This window comes from Cricetulus griseus, chromosome 2 (assembly GCF_003668045.3).
Source record: "Cricetulus griseus strain 17A/GY chromosome 2, alternate assembly CriGri-PICRH-1.0, whole genome shotgun sequence".
Lineage (NCBI taxonomy): Eukaryota > Metazoa > Chordata > Mammalia > Rodentia > Cricetidae > Cricetulus > Cricetulus griseus.
In genome coordinates this window covers 318,863,149-318,878,281 of record NC_048595.1, presented here as the reverse complement: position 1 = coordinate 318,878,281, position 15,133 = coordinate 318,863,149, and the positions used below count along the sequence as shown (strand labels likewise).

The 15,133-nt window shown below is 42.3% G+C and overlaps 1 protein-coding gene across 1 annotated transcript; it reads right to left on the bottom strand.

The window, feature by feature from the left end:
- Positions 1 to 936: 936 nt before the first annotated feature.
- LOC100756440 (survival motor neuron protein) lies at positions 937 to 13,974 on the bottom strand. The gene is made up of 9 exons (XM_027401632.2): positions 13,832 to 13,974; positions 12,142 to 12,213; positions 11,847 to 11,966; positions 10,723 to 10,923; positions 10,387 to 10,533; positions 7,623 to 7,715; positions 6,427 to 6,537; positions 3,104 to 3,154; positions 937 to 1,252 (listed from the first exon to the last, which is right to left on the bottom strand). Exons 1-8 carry the CDS (start codon positions 13,901 to 13,903, stop codon positions 3,107 to 3,109), a joined length of 864 nt encoding a protein of 287 aa, XP_027257433.1. The 5' UTR covers positions 13,904 to 13,974; the 3' UTR covers positions 937 to 1,252; positions 3,104 to 3,106.
- Positions 13,975 to 15,133: the final 1,159 nt, after the last annotated feature.

The following is a 15,133-nucleotide window of genomic DNA, read 5'->3' as shown; positions in this document are numbered from 1 at the left end:
AAAGGAACAGCAATCACCGTATTGTTTTCATGGTAGTGGAGATGAAACCCAGGGCCTTGTACTTGTCAGGCAAGCTCTACTATGGGCTCCATCTCCAGTTCAATGAAGCTGATTTATTAATCTTTTCCTCCAGAGGTGAATGAACCAAGGACAAGTCTGAGTGCTTGACACCAACCCCCACCACAAGAATCTGATGAAGGTGCACATAGAGCCGCAAGGCCATGATGGGGAGAGAATGGCAGGGCAACTGGGTTAGGCAGTATACAGGATGAGGTAAGGGACATCAGTGGGACAGAGGGAGACTAGAAAGCCAGACAACTGGTAGCTGCCTGTCAGCATCTGGGAGGCTGAGTCAAGAGGACTGTGAATTACAGGAAAGCCAGGCTACAAAATAAGACTTTCAAAAAAACAGTAAAGAACAAGCAGGGCAGGGGTGGTGCATGCCTTTTATAGCACTCTGGAGGCATAGGCAGGTGGTTCTCTGTGAGTTCCAGGCCAGCCTGGACTACAGAGCAAGTTCCATAACAGACTCCAAAGCTAGAGAAACACACAGGAAGGAAGAACAGGGCAAGCTCAACAGGAAAAGGTGCCTGCCACCCGACAACCTGAATTCAATCCCTAGAACCTACACAGTAGAAAAAACTTTACAAGTTGTTCTTTGACCTCCAGATTTGAGCCATAGAAAACACACACACACACACACACACACACACACACACACACACACACACACACACACACACACACCCCAGAACACACTCTAGTTCTTGGCTGGCCCTGTGACATAAGCTAGCTTTTGTTCTCCAACCTTGATCAATTTGTCCGACCTTCAGAAATTACCCTTTACACAAGTAGTAAGTCTGAGTAGTTTTCTTTCTGTGTCTTCACACAGACTCAACTTCACTGTATGTATCCCAAAGGAAAATATTCACAAAGTCAGGATTTCAAAAAGGACTTTCTTTTATTTGCAAAGGCATTAATAAAAATCTCAACATACTTAGAAAGTTACAATTCTACAGCTGTGCTCAGCCACAGTTTTGGCAGAATGATTTCCATGCACACACATTTTCACCGTTTGGTCCCTCACAGTGATCATGCTCTAAACACACCCCACTGGTGAGTTAGGCATGGACCCCAGCACGGGAAAACACTGATGACCCCACTCAGCCAAGAGTCCATAAGTTGACGGTGAGACTTCTGTTCATATTGACCAGGGACACCAACACACCATCTCCTTGGGAGAAATCTGACCCTGAATTTGAAAGAAAAAAGTCTAGGCAGTCATAAAATATAAAAAAGAGAAGAAATTGCATGTGTGTGTGTGTGTATGTTTATGAATGTGGAGGTCAAAGACAACTAGTAGGTTGGTTCTCTCCTTCCACCCTGGGGACTGAACTTAGGTCATCAGACCTTTGCCCTCTGAATCATTTTGTCAGTCCCTAAATCATATTTTTATATAGAATGCAAAGAATAAAATATACTAATATAAACATAATGGTAGCTTAAAGTATTAAGGAATACTAGTATTTGATCGGTCCTATTAGAATTTAAAACATACTACAAATTATCAAATCATGTGTTAAAACTTACATTAAAAAGTAGTGATTGCTACAGTGTAACAAGCATTTTTTCAATATAGTAAAAACAGAAATTAGTTACTTGGAATTATAATTTTAAGTGTTTCTAGAAGTAAAATTGAACTAAAATTATTAGGGCCTCTAGAAACTTACAATAAAAACTCTATATAAAACAGCTACCAGGCTGGGTGTTGGTGGCGCACGCCTTTAATCCCAGCACTCAGGAGGCAGAGGCAGGCGGATCTCTGTGAGTTTGAGGCCAGCCTGGTCTCCAGAGCGAGTGCCAGATAGGCTCCAAAGCTACACAGAGAAACCCTGTTTTGAAAAACCAAAAGCAAAACAAAATAAAACAAAAAAACCCCAAAAAACAAAACAAAACAAAAAAAACACCAAGAAACAAAACAAAACAACAGCTACCATTCCAGGGCCATACCTGCTTCCTACATAGACTAACCCTCTAAATCGGTAAGCAAGCCCCCAGTTAAATGCTTTATAAGAGTTGCTTTGGTCATGGTGTCTCTTCATAGCAACAGAATAGTAATTAAGATAATAGACAATGCAGTGTATTACATACTATATCATTTATCAAAGTGTGTGTGTGTGGGGGGGTCTTGGAGGGATGGCTCAGTGATTAATAGCACTTCCTGCTCTTGTTAGAAGACCCAGGCAACTTATAACCACCTATGTATAATTCTAGCTTCATGGGATCAATGCCCTCTTCTAGCCTCAAGAGTACCAGGTAAGAACATGGTACATAAACATACACGTAAGCAAAACCTCCACACACACACACACACACAAAAGTTTAATTTAAAAAGTGCATGTGGAAATGGTGATATGGTTCCGTGGCAGAACTGTTTGCATACTATGTATGTGAGGCCCTAGGTTCAATTTCTACTGCCCCTCCTCCCATCAGCCAATGGCTACAATTATCCTCACACCCTAAACCAGATTCTAAACTAGGTGTGATACTTCCTATCTATAATCCTTGTACTACAGAGACTGGGGCAGGACAACATGGAGTTGAAGGCCAGCCTAAGAATCTTTTCTAATAAAAGCATGTTTCACCCACGTAAACAAACCACCAAATATTTGGGAGATGACACTTTGACCCCATGAGAATTTGGATTAAGTAGGGATAGTTCAATATTTAATCTAATTTTTGCCAGTCTTTTGTGGGGCTGGAGAGAGGGCTCAGCAGTTAAGAGCCCGAGTTCAGTTCCCAGCACCATGTCAAGTAGCTGACAACCATGTGCAGCTCAAGCTCCAGGGGATCCAATACCTTTTTCTGGCCTCGATGCACCCACACATATCTGGCAGGTATACATGTATACATGTATACATGTACACACACACACACACACACACACACACTTTAAAAAACACACACACACACTTTAAAAAAATGTCTTTAGTATAGTTTTACATAGGCTTCTTGACATTTCAATTTTTAAATGTTCAAAACACCCATTTTCCACAAACTATGAAAGTTGTGCAAATGTAGGATTAGCTCTTGTAATACTTACTGCTTAATTTGTATGTGAGCACTTTCCTTCTTTTTTATTTTGTCTGAAACCCTGTAAAGAGAGCAAAAGAAAAGTTAAAAGAACAGGACACACCCTCAATCAACGTGTGAACAATCATTTCAAACCAAGCATAATGGCAAGCACAGGGCAGTGTGGGGGTGGGGTGGGCCCAGAGAAAGGATCAGGAGTTCAAAGCCACCTTCAGTTACACAGGGAGTCGAAAGCCAGTCTGGTCTCTCTTTTAAAAAGCAAAACAAAACAAAAAACCCTTAAGCCCAACTAAGTGATGCACACTTAAGGATCTTGATGCAAGAGGATCTTGATTCAAGATCAACCTAAGCCAGTGTAAAGCTAAATTATATAGGAAGACCCTACCACAAAAAACCACTAGACTGGGAACTAGCTGAGTGCTAGAACATTTGACTAATGTGCAAGGCTATGGATTTGCTCTCCGGTGCTACAAGAACAGTTAAATAAACAGTCTGTTTCTTGTGAGACACTAATTTTATTTAATAAAATACTATCAGAAAGTAAGTTTATATTTTTAAAAAGTAGTTTATAGCATTCCAGTGTGCTTTAATGGTGACTGAGCCAAGTCATGTCAGAATATTTGCTTATAATGTATGTTGAGGCCCTAGGTTCAATTCCTGTAACCCCAGAAACTAAAGTTAAGGCAGAAGGACTGCTGCAATTTGGAGGCTAGCCTATGCTATATAGTGACTCAGAGACGCCTGGGCCACACCCCCTGCAAAACAAACAAACCTGAATAACAGAAACAAAAAGTGACAAATCACAAAGTTGGAGTTAAGTTTTTCTTCCTTTACTACCAGTGACACTCACTGCTGACTTCAATGATGGGCATCTCACTCCCTCACTAAAGCTGAGGGTGTAGTTCAGTAGGACAGCACTTGCCTACCATGTGCAAGGTCCTACAGTCTATAACCCAGCCCCACACAACATAAACTAACAAACTGAAGAAATGGTTAAGTACCTGAACTAAGTACGCAACACTTATTGTTTTTCCTGGTCAGTCTAGCCCAAATGCCCTCCTTTCTCACTTCATGCCATCTACATGTATCTGTATGTGCATTTGAATTCACATCCAAACAGCCATGAGATGTACCAAAAGGGCTGTGCTCCCAATGAAGACCACAGAGCCCACTCATGTTACTGCAACAACACTCTTCCTCATTCTTGTTCTGCTTTCATTTCTACAAGAAAGAATGGGAAAGTTGAGCACTGGCCTCCACCTTCAGTCAGCACTGATAGCGCAGGACCCTGTGGCTTAGGACACACTGGGCAAAGTATTGCTCACCTAAGTCAGTGGGAGCTCCAGAGGACTTGGGCTACCGTCCCTAGCTTACACGATTGCCCACTCTTCTCACAGGTAAAACGCTCAGGGCACCATGCTCCAGGAAAGCACATGCCCCCCACCTCTAATATGTTTATATTTTAAGTTAAGCAAATTAATCTAACGAAATTTAATCAATGTGCACACATACAGATAATATTCCTAAAAGGAAAACATTTCTCTAGCTAGCTCTGAATTTGGGGCAAATACTCCGAGGAACACCGCTACCCAACAACTGCATCTTAGGACCAGAATAAAAAAGTACTGAACAGGTCATGGTCTAATTCCAGTGCTACAGAGGCAGAGCCAGACTAGAGGCCAACCTAAACTATACAGAGAAAACTTACCCCTGCTCCCCAAAAAGAGAGAGAGGATGGTGGTGCACGCCTTTAATCCCAACTCAGGAGGTGGAGGCAGGGGGATCTCTGTGAGTTTGAGGCCAGCTTGGTTTAGGTAGTGAGTTCAAGATCAGCCCAAGTTACAAAGTGAAACACTGTCTTAAAAAAACAAAACAAAACCTCTAAGCCACGTGAATTATATCTAAATAATGTTATTTAAAAAGAAAAATAGGGGTTAAGAGCACTGGCTGCTCTTCCAGAGGACCGGGGTTCAATTCCCAGTATCCATATGGCAGCTTACAACTGTCTGTAACTCAGTTCCAGGAGGGCCAACACTCTCACACAGACATACATGCAGGCAAAACACCAATGCACATAAAATGAATAAATAAATCATTAAAAAATTTACTTTAAGAAAAATAGCATATTCATAGCAACACATTTTTAAAATTATTTTTATTTTATGTGCATGGGTGTTTTGCTTGCATGTATGCTTGTGCACCCCATGCAGGTATGCCAGAAGAGGACATAGGATCCCCTGGAACTTGAGTTATAGATTGCTGGGAGCAGCCATGTGGGTACTGGGAATTGAACCTGGGATCTCTAGAAGAGTAGCCAGTGCTCTTAACTGCTATCCCATTTCTCCAGCCCCAGAATCATTTTTATAGCACCAAATTGACAACACAGTCACTAACAGTAGAATGGATAAACAGATCACTTTTGTATTTATACAACAGAAGGTAACACAGAAGAATGTAGATTAAGCTTACCAACGGAAACACTGAACTTCAAAAAATGGCCGGCTGGGATCGGCTCTGTGGTAGGGCTTGCCCAGCATGTGTAAGGCCCAGGTTATGATCTCTAGCACTCAGAAAATCCAGCCACATGAGTCTATGTAAGAGCCCATCCACAGCAGTGCAAATACATCCAGGGATGATGTTGCACACATGCAGTCCCAGCTCCTCAGTAGGCTAAGGAGAGTATATACACCCAGGAGTTCGAGGCCAGCCTGAGCAATACACTAAGATCCAATCTCACAAAGAAAAACAAAAATTATCATCCCCAAGAAGAAAAACTGAAATTGAAAACTACTTTAGATGTCACTTAAATTTTAAACATAATCAAAACAACCCACCAGTATAAAGCTGCGATTCCACTGTTGCTTGTTTTGTTGCTGAGACAAAGTCACTATGTAGCCATGCTATCCTGAGTGCTAGAATTATAGGCAAGCATGGCCATTAAAGAAGCCAGGTGGTGGTGCATTTCTTTAATCCTAGCACTCAGGAGGGAGGCAGAAGCAGGTGCATCTGAGTGCAAGGCCAGCCTGGTCTACAAAGAGAGTTCTAAGACAGAACAATTACACAGAGAAACTCTGTCTCAAAAAGGGGGGGAAACAAAACACACATAGACACAAACCCAAAGTTTGAAATAAACTACAACCATACTCAGGAGGGATGATGAAATACTACTGTCAATTTTTAAATTCTAAGGTAGTCTTAAAACTATAAAACTATCTTATCTGTTTAGTTTCCACAAAGCAATCCGCATTTTAGTCAGCCAGGAGCTGGCTCTAGGTATGAAGCTGTACAAGTGCAAAGAGTACACACATCAAGAAATTCCCAGGGAATCCTTACCATGTAATAGCCTGTATGATAGCCACTCATGTACCAAGAGATCAACATACTTCCGAGGGCATCAGTGTCATCCAGACAATCTGGGGATATGGGAGGAGGTGGAGGAATTATCTGGAAAGGGAAAAAAATGCAATTAGGAAAATATTGAAATCCAGTGATTGATTTTATACAGAGACTAGTGGATATTAATTACACCTATTCCTATACCCCATGAGATGACTTCTATTTAATTTCTTAAATATCTAGCACTGGAAGAAAGCCAACCATAGTAATAAAAGACCAACAAATTTAACAAAGATTAGAAATAGTTCACATTTAATAAATAGCATGATTAGACTAGTTTTATTCCATTATGAAGCTATGCATAGAAGACAAAACATAAACTTAGTTTTTCCACAAACCAACACACACACACACACACACACACACACCACACAGCATTTTTCAAAGCCACTTCAAGGACCAATTTGGGGTAGGACATCTGCTAAATCCCACCCAAATACAGGTTGCCCAAAAGCATCTGTTTAAATATTGTCAGTATCTAAAAAAAAAAAAAAAAAAAAAAAACTACCATTAAAATTCCATTAGGGCTAGTTGATGGTGGTACATGACTTTAATGCATACACTAGGGAGGCAGAGGCAGACGGATCTCTGAGTCCAAGGCCAGCCTGGTCTACAGAGCAAGTTCCGGGACAGCCAGGGCTGCTATACAGAGAAATCCTATCTCAAACTAAACAAAACAAACAAAAAACACAGAAAAAAACAAAACAAAACAAAACCAAGGGGAAAAAATCTACTTTATGATCAAAAACAAACAAACAAACAAAAAACAAGCACAAAGCAACGACAAGAGATCTACCATGAGAAACCCAGGACCAGAAGCTACCATCCAAGTACTCCAGGAGGGTACAAAGTCTCTTCTGTATAGTGAGGCATAGGCCTTTCTAACAGAAACTACCACCTCAGATTGGATACCAACTACTGCAGGAAATAAACCCGCAACACAGCGAGGAGAGGAGACTGAAAGAGAACTGGGTAACAGAAAGACCTTCAAAACAAAAGTCTGAGCCTTAAATTTTTACCCGTTAGAATCTAACCTTGGGGGTGGCTTACGGTAACATAGTCCAATTTCCTACAGTCTGCAAAACTCCAAACTGTATATAAAAGCTGTTTAATCTAAATTCTTTTGTACTTACTGGTGGTCCTGAAGGGAACGGAGGCATCCAACATGGCAAGAAGGGGGGAGGTGGAGGTGGTGGTGGTGGTGGGCCATTGAATCTGAGACCTGGCTATAAAGAATATTTCAAAGGAAGTTAATAATATTATAAAAGAAAATTCCTTCCTTCACAGAAAGGAAGAGTATTCAAAGCCAAAGTAATAAAAATGGGAAGCGGAGAGATGGCACATAGTTAAAAGCACCTGTATTCACAAGCACAGACCCACAGGAAGACATACACTCTTATATACACATATTAAAAAACAAAAACCAACCAACTCTTAATTAAATGGTAGGCCCTAGGGTTTTTTTTTTTCATTTCTTTTCTCTAAATATTTAGTAAGTAAAATCACAGTAAAGATTCGTTAACTGCCTAGCAAATCTGACACAATGTATTTAACAAGATAATTCAATCATAATATTATATCCTCCCATCCCCCGCCCTGCTATCACATATTTTTGTAGCTATCCTGTACTAGGTCCATAAAATGGCTCAGCAGATAAAAGGTACTCACCACTAAAAGTTGGACATGACAGCCTGAGTCTGATTCCCAAGACCCAGCTGGAGGAAGAGAACCAACTCCAAGTTGTTCTCTAACCTCCATATGTACAGAGTACCCACCCAAATAAATAAAATGTTAAAAAAAAAGTTTGAGGTCCTATTACTTACATAAGCTAAAGTACATTGTAAAAAAGTAACAAAAAGACAAGTTATAAACTAGATTTGATCATTTCAGATTCAAGAAATGCTAAAACAATATAACCTTCAATTAGAAAATTACCATAGAAAATCTTTTATTTATTTATTTATTTTTTACTTTCCTAAAACATAATTTATTTAGCTGTGTGTTCATGCATGAGAGAGCATGTGCCATGGTGTTCATGTGGAACTTAGAGACAACCTCTGCGACTTGTTTCTCTCCTTCCACCAAGAGAAATCCGGTGAGCCAAGCTCAGGTTAGCAGGCTTGTGGCAGATGCCATCACCCTCTCTCTATCCCCTGTTTTCATTTCAGGTTCTAGTTGTGTCTTTGCTTTGCTTTTTAAAATCTATGTCACTAAGTAGCCCAGGTTGGTTCCACACTCAGCAATCCTCTCCCCAGCCTCTCCAGTGCTGGGCTTGACAGGTGAGTCACTATGATCTTCTCTTCGAGAAGATCTTAAGGGAAAGTGCTAAGTCACACTTGACTGGGATAGCGCGATGGCTCAGCTGGTAGAGAACCTGCCACACAAGCATGAAGACCCGAGTGTAAGTCCCCAGCACCCACACAGCAAAACCAGATAAGGCAACACACATCTATAGCCCGAGCACTGGGGAGGTGGAGGAAGGGTCCCTGGGGTTCTCTGGCAGCCATTCTAGGTGAGTCAGCTTCAAGTTCACTGACATACTCTGTTCCAGAAAAAAGGGTGGACCGATGAAGATGCTCCGAGTTAGAGTCCTGGCCCCCACGTGCACAAGTACCTACACATACGAACACTTAAGTACACACACACACACACACACACACACACACACACACACACACGTGAAGATACCATACTCTCTGAAGAAAAATACAGTTGCTTGGTATAAAGGAACTAGCTGGTTAAGAAGGTTCTAGCCAGGGCTGGAGAGATGGCTCAGAGGTTAAGAGCATCGACTGCTCTTCCAGAGGTCCTGAGTTCAATTCCCAGCAACCACACGGTGGCACACAACTATCTATAATGAGATCTGGTGCCCTCTTCTGGCCTGCAGGCATACACGCAGGCAGAACATATGTATACATAATAAATGAAATCTTAAAAAAAAAAAAGAAGGTTCTAGCCTATAATAAAATTCTTTTTAAAGTTGACTTCTACTACTTACAACCAAAAGAGTCATAAAACCAGTGTCTACATGTTAACACTATAATACAATCTAGGACAAACCAGGTGTGGTGGCTGGCATGTGCCTATAATCCCACAGCACTTAGCAGTGGAGGCACAAGGATCTGACATTTAAGGCCATTTTCAGCTGTGTGAGACCAGGTCTCAAAAAAAAATAACAACATAAACAAAAAGAAAGGAAACCAAAAAATAAAACAGAGAACAAGCAACAACAAAAACTAGGAGCTGCTTAAGACCATGACCATATTATATATGAACACTATTTTCCCACGAATCTAATACAGGTGACACAGGAATAATATTGTATTAGGCAACTAACAGAGTAGTCATTTTCTAACTTAAGAAAGTATACTAGGTGAGCCAAGCTCAGGTTAGCAGGCTTGTGGCAGATGCCATCACCCTCTCTCTATCCCCTGTTTTCATTTCAGGTTCTAGTTGTGTCTTTGCTTTGCTTTTTAAAATCTATGTCACTAAGTAGCCCAGGTTGGTTCCACACTCAGCAATCCTCTCCCCAGCCTCTCCTCTCTTATTGCCAAGCCTGATGACCCCAGTTCTATCCTGAGAACCTAGTAGAAGGTGAGAGCCTATTCTGACTTCCACAGTAGTAGCAGGTGTGCAAACACACACACACACACACTCACTACATAAATGTAATAAAAAGGTTTTTTAAAAGGGAAGTATATTAGCTATTTAGTCTACTAGCCCATAACAATCTGGAGAACTTTTTACTCCCAACTTTTTTCTTCCCTATTGCATTTCCTTTTTATACATTCTGGCCTGGGAAAAGTAAAGTTTCATAGGAAAGCTATTACTTAATGCAAGAGTTAGGGTCTCAATATTAATATTTCCTACATATAATTTTCTGAACAGAACGTTTACCTTTCCTGGTCCCAATCCTGACCCTGGCATTGGGGGTGGGGGAGGAAGAAATGAGTTCCATGGAGCAGCTTTGGACTTGCCGTGTGGTTTACTTCTGAGAGATCTGGAGGAGTTCTCACTGTCGTCTGTTGAAGCCTGACTTTCATTCTTTTAAAAAGAAAAAGAACATTTTTGTTATGCAGGGGCAGAGCACTTGCCTAGCAATTGTATGGCCCTGGCCTTCTCTCTTAGCAAAAAGACAATGAGAAGAGAACAAGGGTCAAAGTGACAACTGACTCTAATGCTGTATCCTTACTTAGGCTCCCTTTTCAGGATCGGACATCTTCATGACCTTACCTCCTGAGTGTTCTGTTCTATATTATTAGCTACTTCACAGGTTGGGGAAAGCAGATCAGATAGGTTTTGCTCCTCTCTGTTTCCATATCCGGTATAAACCACAACACAGGTTTCTTTTTTAAAATCAATGGAAGTAATGGTAGCTGGGTAAATGCAGCCGTCTTCTGACCAAACGGCAGAACATTTGTCACCAACTTTCCACTACAAAAGAAATGAAAGATACAGACATGCACACGTTACTTCTTTTGAAGAGAACAAACCATAATCCAGCTCACCAACTGTAATTCCAACCCTTCCATCTACTTAATTACCAAATTACTCTTAGTCACCCGCAACTTCTTATCCCAGTCAGATGAACGGCTGTAGTTCATCTACCACCTAAATTTGTCATCAAGAACAAAACAGACCAAAAGTGTATGACACATACAACACTCTGGCCAGAAAAAAGCAAGTGCTCATCAAACATCAGCACCCTTCTCCTTCAGTAATAATGAGCTATGAGGCATCAAAATATTTACTTTAAAAACAAACAAACATGCAAACAAACATGCATCTACAGGGTTTTGTTCTGACTCAGTGTGGGTTTGATGGTGGGATACCCAGGGTTGGGTATGTACTAGGCAGGTGCTCTACCACTGAACTATATTCCCACCTCAGACCCCTGCTTTGAAATTAGGAGACCTAGTTACCCCAAACCTTTGTTTTCCATAATATTTTCTGGATTGTTGAGTTGTGGGGGGAAAAGGGGGAGGGAGGGCTAGAGTTACTGATCAGCTGCACAGCACATACTCAGAATGCAAGGAGCTCTGGGTTTAATACTCAGCACCACAGAAGGAGAACATATGTACACACACACACACACACACACACACACACACACACACACACACTCACAGACACACTTATACGCACACAAGATATATCTTGTGTGTGTGTGTGTGTGTGTGTGTGTATTTGTCTATATGATTTTGTGTGTGTGTGTGTGTGTGTGTGTGTGTGTGTGTGCATCAACTTAAAAAAAAAACAACACTGCTGACTCAATTTATAGGTCTCATTCACTCTAGATAGCATCATCAACCCTTTCCATCGGGCTGGGCAAGATGCTATTTAAATAAATAAGTAACCTGTTTCAAGGGAGTTGTGGCATTCTTCTTTTGGTTTTTATTCTTCTTAGCAGGTTTTCTTCTAGCTGTGCCTTTTGGCTTATCTGAAGTTTCACAAATGTCACCATTCTTTAGAGCATGCTACGAAACAGTAACAGAAATAAATTCACATGTTATGGAGAAATACACTGTTACAAAGCCACCACTTCCTTACATGACAGTTGCCACTATAAGATGGTCTCAAGGTCCCATTGCCTAAGAGAACCCCCAGTATGAAATGAGGACATACAGAAAAGAGTGATTAAACATTTCATACCTTAAAGGAAGCCACGGCTTTATCGTAAGCTTTGATCAATGCTGTATCATCCCAGATGTCAGAATCATCACTCTGAATTGAAAAAAGAATATAAATAATTTATGGACAGATAGGTTTAATTAAAAACATACAATGCAAAGTACTGGGGGATGTTGTTTACAGCCCCCAGTTCAACCCCTGGCACTACTTGTTGTAGCAGCACATGCCTATAATCCAAACTTTCAAAAGGTTGAGGCAGGAGAATTGCCAAGGCAAGCTGAAGATTAATCTGAGCTACATAGTAGACTCCAAGACTACAATATCAACCCTGTCTCAAAAAACCCTGAAACAACAAAAATCATGACCTGCAAATTTTAAAGGCTCATACCTGTAATCTATAATCCCAACTCTTGGCAGGCAGATACAATAGGCTCACTCAGAGTTCCAGGCCAGTCTAGTCTACATATTGAATTCCAGGCCAGTTTGGGCTACAGACTGCAACCAATTACAAAAAAACAAAAACGAACTTCCAAACCAAGTGTAGTAGTACACCCCTTTAACTCCAGCACATGGGAGGCTGAATAGGTCAATCTCTGTGAGTTTGAGGTCACCCTGGTCTAATGGAGAGTTCCAGGCCTGCTAGGGCTACATAGTGAGACATGTCTCACAAAAACCAACAACAAAATAGAAACTTCAATAAATAAGATTGCCCCTGGGATTTCAAGCAGGTACCACCACACTGGGCTTGAAGAAGATATTTAGATGACAAATAAGCACCAGAAACTGTGGTTAAGGAGTGAACCTGACCCCGGGGCTACAATGAGAACAAAAGGCAAAGTTTTCATTCAGGATATGACCTGCAGGGCTGTCCCCAAGAGAAGAGGATGCAGCATTCCAAACGGTGCCTCGAATTCTCTCCTCCCACCTTACACTCCAAACAGAAATCACACTTAGCATACTAAGATTAAGCTCCTAATGCTTCAAACTTTTTTTTAGATGGAGTGTGTTCTTTTTCTCAGGCTAGCCTCAACCTCACAATCCTGCCTCAGCCTCTCGAGTAGCTGGGATGGGTGAAAGGCCCGGTCCACACAGTGGCCCTGATTTCCCCTCATATTTAAAAGCGTTTGTTTTACTCTTAAAGAGTCTCACTGTAATATAGGCTGGCCTCAGGTTCACTCTGAGGGTGGGTGATCTTGAACTCCTGACCCTCCTGCCTTCATCTCCCAAGTGCTTGCGACGGTCAGCCTGCACCACGAAGACTGGCTCTCTCTGATCTTCCATCTGCCCCACCTGAGTGTACTGCAGTCAGGTAGCAACTTTTCAGAGCTACTCAGGGCAACTTCAGTTACCCTTGTCTCTCAAATTTTCTTATCAGACTATTACCTGCGAAACTTGGCCCTTTTAGTAACAAAACTTTACCTAGAATCAAACTTTTTAGTCTAAACTCACTGCTAACGTCTGGATCTTGACCTAAACTTGGAGCACTTCAATGACTCCTAACTAGCTTTACTGCTTTTGCCACCTTGTCTCTGTTCCCTCACAGTCACACAGGACCAAAGCGTGGCTCGCAGCCACTCCAGGCGCCCTGGCAGCACCAGGAGCCCTGCAGATGGGGTAGCAGCAAGTGGCCCGAGCGCGCACTGGCTCGGTGCCGGCTGGCGCTCCAGGTTCGCAGGGCGCTGTCGCCGAGCTCCGCCACCCGCGACCTCACCTGGCCTGTGCCACGCCGGAACAGCACCGAATCCTCCTGTTCCGAGACCGCACCGCCGCTGCCCATCGCCATGGCGAGCTACCACGGACGCCGCCTGGGCTCTCACAGTGACGACTTCCGTCGCGAGAGGCTTCTGGGAGCGGAAGAGCACGGTGGCCCGGAGACAGCCAGGGATGTTCAGCACGCTTTAGGCAAATGGTTCTTCCCTCCACCAACCCCTACGGTGTAGCCCATGCTGGCCTTTACTTTGCTTCCCGAGTTTGGGATTACAGGTTCTGTCAAGTTTGTTTTCCTTTTTAACAATAGTTTTAGTATAAAATAATGGTAATGGCAGGTAACCCGATAAAGCTGAACAATAAGGGCATCCTCTGCTTGTTGGTTCATGATGCACACGACAGTCATTAGATGATGATTGATGTAGGGCCTTCCATTGCACTGTTGGGTGTCCATTTTCTAATAAGTCTCAGGTGAGGAAGGCCAAGCCGACTGTTTCCTTGGTTTGGCATGTCTGGTAAGTTCTTGGGTCTGGTTTTCCTGGTAGGATTTTGTTACACCCATGTGCCCGCATTGTTTCTATTCATCCCAATAAACTTACAGACTCACTCCCTTTGTGCTGTGGATAATAAGACACCGGGATTATAGGTGCATACCAGCTCATCAAGCCTTTTGTGTGAATGCTAGAGATCTGAACCAGGTCCTCATGCTTGTGTGGTGAGCATTTGCTGACTGAGCCACATCTCCAGCTCCTCAAGGCCCAGGTTTTGAAGACATTCAGATGACATTTCTAAGTCTTAAGTAGAATTCTTGCTGCATCCTCTCACTTGGTTCCTACCCATTTAGTTAATCTTCCTGGTTTGTACCAGTGTAAATTCTTGTAGCAAAGCAGCTGGTTACAAAGCAAAAATTATATAAATAGAACTTCAATTGGACTGTAGGTTGTGTGTGGTGCTGGAAATTGAACTAAGGCAGGTACTCTAATGTTGGCTACACCCCAGCCCTAACAGAAAAACTTAAGGACCAGGGCTCACCTGGGGGAGGCACAAGCACAAGCCTGACCATCCTAACAGTTCAGTCACCAGTTCAGTCAACTCATGTTCAAGAGCTGGATGTGGGCTGTGTATCAGTACTCTTGGCACTCATACTGCAAAATGGGAGGGGGACAGCGGTGCATCAGACAAACAGGAGGTGCCCCCACTAGGCAGAAGGACTGACCTCTCAAATGTATCCTTTGACCTCCTCCAGCTCTCCCCCTACACACACACACACACACAAAAGTTGGGGGTGGGCAGTCACTGAGCAGCT